The sequence below is a fragment of the Bombina bombina genome, chromosome 4, assembly GCF_027579735.1.
Source record: "Bombina bombina isolate aBomBom1 chromosome 4, aBomBom1.pri, whole genome shotgun sequence".
Taxonomy (NCBI): Eukaryota; Metazoa; Chordata; class Amphibia; order Anura; family Bombinatoridae; genus Bombina; species Bombina bombina.
This window is the reverse complement of record NC_069502.1, coordinates 797,973,154-797,986,312: the sequence shown is the minus strand read 5'-3', so window position 1 is coordinate 797,986,312 and position 13,159 is coordinate 797,973,154. Positions and strand designations below refer to the sequence as shown.

Genomic DNA, 13,159 nt, shown 5'->3' with positions numbered 1-13,159 from the left:
GCTGGTGGCTGTCAAGGCTCTAAAGTTATACGAGCTAGTCACTATATTCAAAAGATGTCTGTAGCGGACAATGTTGAGGCGTACCGTTTTGCCTTTGAGAGAACAGCGGAAAGAGAAGGATGGCCATCAGATGAGTGGGTGAGCATACTTGCACCTTTTTTTTAAGTGGAGAACCTCAAAAGGCCTACTTTGATCTAGAGCCGGAGCAAGCCAGTGACTATGACAAGCTGAAGGCTGAGAACCTGGCACGCCTAGGAGTGACTTCTGCAGTACATGCTCAAAGATTCCACTCTTGGAGATATGCATCTGATAAAGCTGCAAGATCACAGATGTTTGACCTCATTTACCTTGCCAGGAAATGGCTGCAACCAGAGGTTAACTCCACTAATAAGATTGTGGAGTTATTGGTGATGGATTGCTTTCAACTAAGATTACCTGCTTCGGTCAGGGTGACCCTCAAACTGCAGACCAACTGATTGCTTTAGTGGAGAGGTATATTGCGGCAGGAGAAGTTTTGCATCTACCTCCAGCAGATTTACCCTCCTTTCCTATTTGCCAGAACCCTACAAGAACTGGTAAGACTGTTTAATGGGGAAGGGGGGTGAGAGACCATCAGTTATATTTACAAGATACAAGGGACACTCCTCTGGGAGATAGAGGAACATTTAAATATAACCAGCCTGGAAGGAAATCTAATTATAGTATTAAATGTTTTAAGTTTAATGAGGTTGGTCATGTTGCCAGAGACTGTGCCCTTAAAGATGAACTGATGGACTATAGTACAAGGGATAATACAGGGCCGCACTCATTTCTGTCTAACTGTATTCATCCTGATAATAGTGATGTCTCTCACATGTGTTTGGTGACTGTAAATAGTAGAATGTGTAATGCCTTACTTGATTCAGGTAGTATGGTTACATTAGTGGCACAATTTATAGTACCTGATGTGACTGTAGATCATATGCATAAAATGGGTATTCTTTGTGTTCATGGTGATAAACATGAATATGCTACAGCTGGCGTAAATTTCGTACCCAAATTTGCTCATGAGGTGGTGATAGAAAGAGATTTTCCTAAGTTTTTAGAATTATGGGCTTTAATAGTAAATTTAGCTAAGGAGTCCAAAGAGAATGAAACAATTGAGGATTTTGTGTTTCCTTTTTCTAAAATTGATTTGGAAGAAAACAGTAATAGTAAAACTTATTGTTCTATGCCTGTATTGATAGGAGACCAGCCTATCCAGAATATTGAGCCAGGTGTTAGTACAGAAAGCAATGATGATTTAATAGATTTGGAGGTTAATTGTGGTAATTTTAAAAGTGCCCAAAGGGAGGATCCCACTTTGGCTGAAGCAAGAAATTATATCCGGGTTGTAAATTGTGTTATTTCACAGCCAGGAAATTCATTACCTTATCCTCACTTTGAAGTAAATAATAACCTGCTATACAGAGTAGACAAAAAGGGCACAGATATTGTTAAACAGTTGTTGGTACCTCAAGTTTTTTGTAATACAGTGTTAAATCTTGCACATAATCACATACTAGGGGGGCACCTGGGAATGGATAAGACTAAAGAAAGGGTCCTTAGAAGGTTTTACTGGCCAGGTATGTTTAAGGATGTTAATAATTATTGCTCTTCATATACCAAGTGCCAGCCAACTGCTCCCACTAAGGATTTTCGTAGTCCATTAGTGCCTTTACCAATCATTTATGTGCCATTCGAAAGAATTGCTATGGTCTTGATAGGTCCACTGGTGAAGTCAGCCAGAGGACACCAGTATATATTGGTTGTCCTGGATTATGCAACACGCTATCCTGAGGCAGTACCCCTACGTAATAGTTCTGCAAAATTTATAGCAAAGGAACTTATGCTTATGTTTAGTAGAGTGGGTATACCCAAGGAAATTTTGACAGATCAAGGGACTCCTTTTATGTCTAAGGTTACAAAAGAATTGTGTAAACTGCTCCATATTTAGCATCTGAAAACTTCAGTATTTCACCCTCAAACTGATGGGCTGGTAGAGAGGTTCAATAAGACCCTAAAGAGTATGTTACAGAAGGCAATTGATGTGGATGGAAAAAATTGGGACCTTTTATTGCCTTATTTAATGTTTTCTATCATGGAAGTTCCTCAGGCCTCCACAGGGTTTTCACCTTTTGAACTTTTGTATGGTCGACATCCATGGGGGTTACTTGATATTGTTAAAGAGACATTGGAACAGGAAAATACACCCTATAGTAGTGTTATTGAGCCCCCAAGGCAGAACACTGTGCGATCTGCGTTCTTATCGCAGAAACTGAAGGGTCTCTGCAGAACGGTAGTGGCAGTTAAAAAAAAAAAATTTGCCTGCACTTTTAATATATGCCTGCAGGTGTCACTGTTCTGTTCTATCTCAATGGAAATATTTGTTACGTTCCTCTCTTTTCAATTTCCTCTCACTTCCTGATCTCCAGTGCAGTACAGGGTAACAGCACATTGCAGAAAAGGTAAGTCAGGGCTTAACAAATGTATTCTAGGAGTGTAGGAGCCAACCAAAATACTTAGACAGATGTTTTTTTTTGTTATTAAATAAGTGTGTGTGTTTATATGTTGTGTGTGTGTATATGGTGTGTGTGTGTGTGTGTATGGTATGTGGGTATATGGTGTGTGTGAGTGTGTGTATGTCTTGTGTATATATGGTGTGTGTGTTTAATGAACAAAAACATTTGCTAAACATCACCTAATAAAATAATCACACAACAGACTGCATCATCATCAAACTAAGTTTAATGAACAAAAACGTTTTTTTACTTGCATTTTTCTGCAATCAGTTCTCTGCATTGTTAGATAATATTGGGTCTGCACCTATTCTATGCATTTCAATCTGCATTGATTAAGCAGTTAACCTCACCTCAAGCTGCTGGACAGGAAGATAATAGGGAAGTGCCTGCTAAATTTTGCTTGATAGATCTTGTCTGATCTGTGTACACAAATCCATTTAAAGCTGTTAAGTTGCATAACTTTGCTGCAAAACAAGCGGACAGCTCCACCTACTGGCTATTTTAATTAATGCATTGCTTTCCAAAAGCTTTTCTATAGCAGTCACATGATTGGAAAAAAAGGTTGTTATTCTGAAACGGCGCAAATTGAACCGGCGTAAACCGAGGGCCACCTGTACTTGGGATATACAATTGGGAGAGGATTAGTTAAGCCACAGACAACTAAAATAGAAGCCATACAAAACTGGTCCCAGTCCCTAACTAAGAAACAAGTTAGAGCTTTTTTGGGTTTGACTGGATATTATAGAAGGCTTATTCCAGATTTTTGCTACAATAGCTGCTCCTTTAACTGATCTAACAAAGGCAAAATCACCAGTGATGGTTAAATGGTCTACAGAAGCAGACAAGGCTTTTAAGCATTTGAAAGATGTCCTGTGTTCCTATCCAGTTTTGGTAACTCCAGATTTTTGTAAAGCCTTTTCATTTCATTGTTGATTACAGAGCAGGTCTTTTGCAGGGCAATGTGGATGGTCTTTCAAGGGTACGCTCTTTAATGTCTATGGTCGCTCACTCCACCAAGTGTGAGCTGTGGGGGGGGGGGAAGTGTGACAGAAAGACTGGTTTGGTGATAGAGGGAGTATATATTAGACCAAGTTTAATACATTTCACTTTACCATTTTGCTAAGAAACCCCAGAGAAGTGATTAGTGTTTTTTAGTTGTGAATACCTTACAGCTGTTAAAGACAAACTCAGGTGTGGCTCATGATTACTGCTCCTAGGGGGCGCGATCTGATAAACGGCGTAGTTTGCGGCGCAAGCGAGGGAACCCGCGTCGCCCGCAGCTTCAGCTCGCATCTCGAGCTATCCAATATACGGCGCCGTCAGATGCTAACGTGCCGTAAGTCGGATAAACCAGCGATGTCAAGAAATCTGCGCAAGTACAAATTTCTGGTGTCGCCAGTGACTTGAGCCACGTTAGAAACTGCCGGCGCCTACAAAATCTGACTAAAGTCTAAATCACCCGCACTGTCTAACACGCCTCCCTAACATAGCCCGACACGTCTAACCCTCTATCCGCTATCCCCCCTCACTATCCTAACAATAAAATATGTATTAACCCCTAAACCGCCGCTCCCCGGAGCCCGCCGCTACCTAATAAAGTTATTAACCCCTAAACCGCCGCCAGCTATATTAAATCTATAACCCCCTAAAGTGAGCCCCTAACACCTGAAAAGGGCTTTTTGCGTGGCATTGCCCCAAAGTAACAGCTCTTTTGCCAGCCCTTAAAAGGGCTTTTTGCGGGGCATGCCCCAAAGAATTCAGCTCTTTTGCCAGCCCTTAAAAGGGCTTTTTGCGGGGCTTTGTCAGAAAGTAAACTGCTCTTTTGCCTACAATCTACATCCCCCTACACCGCGGCCACCTATAATAAATGTATTAACCCCTAATCTAATCCCCCTACACCGCGGCCACCTATATTAACCACATTAACCCCTAATCTACATCCCCCTACACCGCGGCCACCTATAATAAATGTATTAACCCCTAATCTAATCCCCCTACACCGCCGCCAGCTATATTAACTATATTAAACCTAATTATATTAGGGTTAATATAGTTAATAAAGTTATTATATTATATATATATATATATATATATATATATATTATATATATATATATATAAGTATAATAACCCTATCTAACTCTAACATCCTAACTAAACTCTTATTAAAATAAATCTAATATTAATATTATTAATTAAAATATTCCTATTTAAATCTAAATACTTGCCTATAAAATAAACCCTAAGATAGCTACAATATAATTAATAATTACATTGTAGCTATGTTAGGGTTTATATTTATTTTACAGGTAAATTGTTAATTATTTTAACTAGGTATAATAACTATTAAATAGTTATGAACTATTTAATAGCTACCTAGTTAAAATAATTACCCAATTACCTGTAAAATAAATCCTAACCTAAGTTACAAATACACCTACATTATCAATAAATTAAATAAACTACAAATATCTATCTAAAAATACAATTAAATAAACTAAACTAAATTACAAAAAATAAAAAAAAATTACAAGATTTTTAAGCTAATTATACCTATTCTAAGCCCCCTAATAAAATAATAAAGCCCCCAAAATAAAAAAAATTCCCTACCCTATTCTAAATTAAAAAAAGTTCAAAGCTCTTTTACCTTACCGGGCCTTTTGTGGGGGCATGCCCCAAAGAAAACTGCTCTTTTGCCTGAAAAAAAAAACACAATGCCACCCCCCAACATTACAACCCACCACCCACATACCCCTAATCTAACCCAAACCCCCCTTAAATAAACCTAACACTACCCCCCTGAAGATCTCCATACCTTGTCTTCACCACACCGGGCCGAACTCCTCATCTGATCCGGGCGATGTCTTTATCCAAGCGGCAGCAAAGTCTTCTTCCATCCGGCAGCATCTTCCATCGAACGGCATCTTCAATCTTCATTCGTCGCTCCTCCGACGCGGAGCATCCATCCCGGCCTACGACTGAACGACGAATAAGGTACCGTTAAATTTACAATAAATATACCGAATATCACAAAGAAAAAAATGTGAAATAATTGAACTTGAATCTGTTTGGCTGATTCAATCAGCCAATCAGATTTTTCTACCTTAATTCCGATTGGCTGATAGAATCCTATCAGCCAATCGGAATTCGACGGACGCCATCTTGGATGACGTCATTTAAAGGTACCTCATTCGTCGTTCAGATCGTCGGCCGGGATGGATGCTCCGCGTCGGAGGAGCGACGAATGAAGATTGAAGATGCCGTTTGATGGAAGATGCTGCCGGATGGAAGAAGACTTTGCTGACATCGCCCGGATCGGATGAGATGTTCGGCCCGGTGTGGTGAAGACAAGGTATGGAGATCTTCAGGGGGGTAGTGTTAGGTTTATTTAAGGGGGGTTTGGGTTAGATTAGGGGTATGTTAGTGGTGGGTTGTAATGTTGGGGGGTGGTATTGTGTTTTTTTTTTTTCAGGCAAAAGAGCAGTTTTCTTTGGGGCATGCCCCCACAAAAGGCCCTTTTAAGGGCTGGTAAGGTAAAAGAGCTTTGAACTTATTTTAATTTAGAATAGGGTAGGGATTTTTTTTTTATTTTGGGGGGCTTTATTATTTTATTAAGGGGCTTAGAATAGGTGTAATTAGCTTAAAAATCTTGTAATCTTTTTTTTATTTTTTGTAATTTAGTGTTTGTTTTTTTTTGTAATTTAGTTTAGTTTATTTAATTGTATTTTTAGATATATATTTGTAGTTTATTTAATTTATTGATAGTGTAGGTGTATTTGTAACTTAGGTTAGGATTTATTTTACAGGTAATTGGGTAATTATTTTAACTAGGTAGCTATTAAATAGTTCATAACTATTTAATAGCTATTATACCTAGTTAAAATAATTAACAATTTACCTGTAAAATAAATATAAACCCTAACATAGCTACAATGTAATTATTAATTATATTGTAGCTATCTTAGGGTTTATTTTATAGGTAAGTATTTAGATTTAAATAGGAATATTTAGTTTATAATATAAATTAGATTTATTTAATAAGAATTTAGTTAGGGGTGTTAGGGTTAGATAGAGTTAATATAAATACTATAGTAACTATATTAACTATATTAACCCTAATATAATTAGGGTTAATATAGTTAATATATATAATGTAATAACTATATTAACTATAATATACTTAGGGTTAATATAGATAATATAGCTGGCGGCGGGGTAGGTAGATTAAATTAGGTGTTAATAATTTTAATATAGATGGGGGCGGTGTAAGGGGCTTACATTAGGGGTTAATACCATTAATATAGGTGGCGGCGGTGTAGGGAGGGCAGGTTATAGGGCAAAAGAGCTGTTAACTTTGGGGCAAAGCCCCGCAAAAGGCCCTTTTAAGGGCTGGTAATAGAGCTTATTACTTTATGGATTTTAGATTAGGGGTTAATAATATTAATATAGCTGGCGGCGGTGTAAGGGGTCAGATTAGGGGATAGATCAGGTAGATGGTGGCGGTTTTAGGGGCTCACATTAGGGGATAGATCAGTTAGATGGTGGCGGTTTTAGGGGCTCACATTAGGGGATAGATTAGTTAGATGGTGGCAGTTTTAGGGGCTCACAGTAGGGGATAGATCATTTAGATGGTGGCGGTTTTAGGGGCTCACAGTAGGGGGTTAGTTTATGTAGATGGCGGCGGTTTAGGGGTTAAATACTTTATTAGGGATTGCGGCGGGGGATCGCGGTTGACAGGTAGATAGACATTGCGCATGCGTAAGGTGTTAGGTTTTATTTAGCAGATCGCGGTTGACAGCTAGATAGACATTGCGCATGCGTTAGGTGTTAGGTTTATTTAGCAGCTAGTTTAGGGAGTTACGGGGCTCCAATAGTCAGCGTAAGGCTTCTTACGGCTGCTTTTTGTGGCGAGGTGAAAATGGAGTAAGATTTCTCAATTTTCGCCACGTAAGTCCTTACGCTGTATATTGGATACCAAACTGCGCTGGTTTGGTATACCTGCCTATGGCCCAAAAAACTACGGGCGACGGCAGAAATATACGCGCGTATCTTCTAGGTTACGCCGTATATGTGATACCAAACCCGCGCAAATATTGGCGTCGCCGACTTTTGCGGGCGACGATTTTTATCGGATCGACCCCAGAGTTTAAAAGGGAAGCATTTCTCTAGCTAAGTAGATTACAGCCAGGCAGGAGGCCTGATCTGATGTGTTGTGAAAAATATTATGTACTAAACGTTTTGCTGGATTTCTGTTTGCTGTTAAATTCTGTAAAGGACATTTGTGTTGCTGCAGACAATGCAGACAGAGATTTGCTGTTTTGGAAGCTTGTGCAGAGAAGCTTGTCCTTTTGCCTTACCTGTGAACAAACTGTATGCTGCTGTTAAAGTCACCTTGCTATTTTGAAAGAAAATAAAGTTTTGAAAACGCTAACTGGATTTACTGTGTGCAGATTTTGTGCTTGGTGGTCTGATTTTCGTTTTTACGATGGATAAGTTCCTGAAATAAAGTTTTTGGAGATTTTATTATATAGCACAAGTTCTGTTTTTTTTCCCCTTTTTTTCTACTTCTAATACCCAATCAAGAAATACTGATTACATGAAGCAAAGACTAAGGTATCTCTTGACTAATCTAGAGCGTAATATTAAGTTTGGGTAAGTGGGGGCATATATATGACTTTAAAGGTCACATTCCAGCCTTTGGTCTTATGGTTAGAAAATTTGTTTCATAGAGTTGCACCATTACTGGAGAATGTGCAATTCTGGAGAATGGTGTGAGCACTGCTAGGGAATGTGACATTATACCAGTGTCAGGGCTCAGTAATTCTTCTTATTGACCCATCTGGCCCTGTGTGTATTTCCTACCTGCTGTCTGTGTCTCTGCATGTTTTCAGTAACATTATCCTTGCTCTGTCAGTAAAATTGTGTGACAGAACCAGTCCCTGTGTCAGTGCTGAATGAGTTGTGTGTGTTTCAGGTGCCTATAAAGTGTGAGGATGTTGCTGTGTATTTCTCTATGGAGGAGTGGGAGTATATAGAGGGACACAAGGAGCTTTACGACGTCATGCTAGAGACTCACCAAGCACTAAGGACTATGGAGATCCCAGGAAATGAGAGCTCAGGTAACGCTGTGTAGTAATAAATATCTCACTCAGGAAATGCACATACACTACAGAAGTAACTGAAAGAGTGTAAATCTACAGTGAATCAGTTATGTGTGATCTAATGAGCTGTCTGATTCTAAACAAGTTTTATACCCAACATAAATATTAACACTTTTTTGTACAGGGATAATTAGAATACATTGTACATTGTGGCATGATTAGCAAAGGAAACTAATTTTATTCTCTTTTAGAACTAACAGGTCACAGTGATAAACATCTAGACACAGGAGCACATGCAGTACAGAATATTCAGCCATCAGATATCTCTGCAGGTGAGTGATCTATGGTATAAGCTTCACAGTTAGAAAACTCAGATTCTGAAATGAACTTCAATGCAAACAGATGGCAATAATACAATTGGTTTGGTTCATAAACATACCTTGTCTTCCTTTCTGTCTCATCTTCTGCTTCATGCAAATATCATGCACACACTTGTCCTCTCTTCTCTCTCACCCTCTGTTTCATGTGAATAGTACACACACACATGCCCTCTCTTCTCTTCACTCTCACCCTCTGCTTCATGTGAATAGTACACACACATGCCCTCTCTTCTCTCTCACCCTCTGTTTCATGTGAATAGTACACACAGATGCCCTCTCTTCTCTCTCACCCTCTGCTTCATGTGAATAGTACACACACATGCCCTCTCTTCTCTCTCACCCTCTGTTTCATGTGAATAGTACACACACATGCCCTTTCTTCTCTCTCTCACCCTCTGCTTCATGTGAATAGTACACACACATGCCCTCTCTTCTCTCTCAACCCTCTGCTTCATGTGAATAGTACACACACTTGCCCTCTCTTCTCTCTCACCCTCTGTTTCATGTGAATAGTACACACACATGGCCCTCTCTTCTCTCTCACCCTCTGCTTCATGTGAATAGTACACACACATGCCCTCTCTTCTCTCTAACCCTCTGTTTCATGTGAATAGTACACACACATGCCCTCTCTTCTCTCTAACCCTCTGTTTCATGTGAATAGTACACACACATGCCCTCTCTTCTCTCTAACCCTCTGTTTCATGTGAATAGTACACACACATGCCCTCTCTTCTCTTCACTCTCACCCTCTGATTTATGTAAATAGAACACACATGCCATCTCTTCCTTTCTCTCTCACCATATGCTTCATATAAATGGCACAAACACACCCTCGGTCGCCTTCTCTCTCACCCTCTGCTTTTAGTGAAATAACACATGCGCGTGCCCTCTTTTCCCTTTTTTTTCTCACTCTCAGCTTAATCTAAAGGACACACACATGCCTTCCCTTCTCTCTCACCCTTTGCTTCATGTAAATGGTACACACACTTGTGCCCTCCCTATTCCTTCTGCTCACCCTCTAGTTCATCAAATTGTATTCTGAAAACTCTGATTTGTTGTGAATTAATTCATTTTTGCCTTTAATAAATATATGACTTAATATAGGAATAAATTGGCAACTGGTACTTTGCAATATAATTATTCTTTTGAATCTATGACTGTAGTGGAACATTATCTAATCTACAGATTATTATATGTACGTTGAAGCTCTGAAATGAACTGAATGTAGCTCGCCCCCGCTACCAGACCAGAGCGGGAGCAAGCTACATTCAGTTTAATGGCGCGATTGGGAGTGCTGTGATTAGACAGCGCGCCCGCGAAGTGCTTTGAAAACCAAGACCTGATCAGAAGAGCCTGGAGAGAAGACAAGGTAAGTGCAAGCTTTTGATTTTGAAAGCTGCCGTTAAGATAATGTTATATAATTCTGCACTATGTGCAGAATTATATCACAATATTTTTGAAGTTTACTGTCCCCTTTTTATTTATTTTTTTTTTTTTATTTTTTTTTATTGAGGACAAAGAGTATACATCATACACAAGAAAAGATAAGCAAATCATAAAATATTCACATCATACTTGATCAAAAGTGTTTACAATTGGTTATAGTCCTCATTTTCTTTTCCCTTTTCAACAATTTAATAGGTCACTCTTGGACCGAGTAATATATTCTTATCAATGAGTTGTCAAACATCTTAATACAAGGTTTAAGGCTCAAATACAGCATTGTAAATGCAAACATTAAACTAACAATTGTATAAGAGGAAACAAATTGGATAATACTATTCAAACCTAACAATCTGAATTTCGTGTTAATGAAATATCTATACTAATCTTTCTAGATTACAGCTTATATTGTTGTCATTTTGGGATCAGTCCTTTATCCCCAGGACTTTGGTTGTAAGAATGAACGGACTTGTATTTTAACTTTAGACTCTCGAGGCAAATATGCTCCATCGCATATTAGATGCAAAGGGGATTGTGTATTATCTACCTCTAGAGTTTCTCTGAAGATGGCCTCATTTTGTATTTTACCATACAGGTTATGGGTATGTTCCGCAGATTGAATAGCCTGTCTTGCCTCTGTCAAAGTTGCTGATGCAGTTGGAGGGTCTCTGTCTTGCAAAAACTGTCTTCTCTGGGTCCCCCACTAACCCCTTTAAAGATGCGGTATGTGCCAGAGATCCTCTCTTCTTTAAAGCACGCTCTGTGTAGCAGGAAGGTCGTGTATTGATGTCTTTGGTGTCGGAGAATCTGTGTCTGCTATGGCCTCTCTTGGCGGGTTATTTGATGACTCAATCGATTTTGAACTGCATAGCTGTCTGTCATCCATAGGTAAAGTGATCTCGGTATGCCTAGGCCCCTTTTGCCGATTTATCTGGAACAGGAGAAACTCTCTCTGGTGTTTCATGCAGTGTTCTTTTCTTTGCAGTCTCAATTGTGCAGCGGGTCATTAAATAATCTATCAGAGCACGATCCATTAGATGCTGTAATAATTCTTCTAGCTTTAGCCAATGCATACTGGCGACGCCACATGGTCCTGCTATTATTATTATGTCTATTGTGTTTTGCTCAAAGAGTGTTCGTTGTCCTCTTTCTTTAATCGTCTCTCTTCGTGTATCGTCCAAGTTGTTATTGTTATTGCTCACGGTGGTAGATCAGTGTGCTCAGTTGAGGCAAAATACCTCTGCCTTCTGAGGGGGGTATGGTTGCCTGCTGTGTGCCGCCACACCAGGCCCTTAACGTCTGATGCCAAGCTCCAGATTCACTAATACAGCCCGTTGCAAGATATGTTTGGCACGGCTATACGCTATGATATTGCAGTGGATATATTCGACTATTGTGCTGTAATTGAACTCCTTTAACTGACGGATTAGTGGAGATTCGGCCGGAGCCTAGGAATATGCGACGGTTTCGGGTCACAGTTCAGACACGCCCCCCTAGTTTACTGTCCCTTTAATACTGGCATAGTTGTGAAAACAGAAGATCTGAGTGTAACTTGTCAGCTGGAAGCTCCAATGCAGAAAACGTGTTACAGCGGCAGTGCAGATAGGTGGCAAGTGTGTGACATGTCTTCTGTTTGAGGTGTTGCCTGGCTTTTGTAGTGTGAAAGTACTGTACATTATATCACTGGTCAGGGTGTCACCTCAATCAGACACTGAGTGTCACAGTGCAATATAGCCTGCTACTCACCGACTGTTGTCACATTTCTAATGTTTCAGTTATATCAGCCCATATCATATAATAAGCAGGAAGGCCCTATACAGCTGCTGACATTTATAGGGGAGCACCACGGAGGAGCAGCCACTACTCGTTAGAGATTTTTTATTTTTTTTTATTCTGTTTATTAAAACAAATATAAAATGGAGTATCCCCAGACAGAGTACAAACACACAGGGCAAGTCTTACATGTTTTGCACCCCCTAGTGGCGCTTAATCATAGAATAGTTAGGTATAGCAGAGGAAGCCCATTTATACTCAAGGTACAAATTGATTAACCTTCAACCCAAAATTTGGGAAGCAGGTTGTATTTTTCAGAATTTAAGTTGCACTGACCAGTAGTTTGACAGTGTTCCGTATACCCCCTCTTGCCTGCCTGCTGACATTTATATCTACCAGAGTATAATCATTACTATTGTCATATGATCAGCTGCGAACACACTTTGTAGGAGCATAAAATAAATCCCACAGCGCTATGTTATTTTAAATTTGCTCATCTTTATGTCCTGTCTGTATATTGTGAGTTAAACTAAAGTTGCCACAGCATTACATACAGCATCAGCTAAGCAGATAAAGAGAGCAAAATACACATGTGCAAAAAGGCAATATTAGTAATAATCACCCAGATGAGAAGTGGCAGCAATGATTGCCATAGAAATTGAATAAAGTGTTGCAATATGTACCCCAGTCAAATTGCATATCCTAATCAGCTGTTCACATTAGTAAGAAAGACAATGGACCAATCTGTTATATTGTATATGTTTTGTATAAAGTAATCAGGATTTGATTCTATGGGTGTATTTGTATAGCTTGATGTAGCGTGTCTGTGTATGTTTACAGGTGGGTTGGAATACTGGGTGCTGTATTGTTCCTATGTCAGGTATAGGTGCGGTTCAAATACTAGTGCTGTATTGTCCCC

At 39.4% G+C, this 13,159-nt stretch overlaps 1 protein-coding gene across 1 annotated transcript in view; it reads left to right on the top strand.

The window, feature by feature from the left end:
- The window catches only part of LOC128657010 (gastrula zinc finger protein XlCGF66.1-like), a 47,384-nt gene extending 38,212 nt beyond the window's left edge, over nucleotides 1-9,172 (top strand). The window contains exons 4-5 of the mRNA XM_053711233.1: nucleotides 8,515-8,659; nucleotides 8,893-9,172. Coding sequence (XP_053567208.1) covers nucleotides 8,515-8,659; nucleotides 8,893-8,981 — 234 coding nt within the window. The 3' untranslated portion in view covers nucleotides 8,982-9,172. The remainder of the gene's footprint in view (nucleotides 1-8,514; nucleotides 8,660-8,892) is intronic.
- Nucleotides 9,173-13,159: the final 3,987 nt, after the last annotated feature.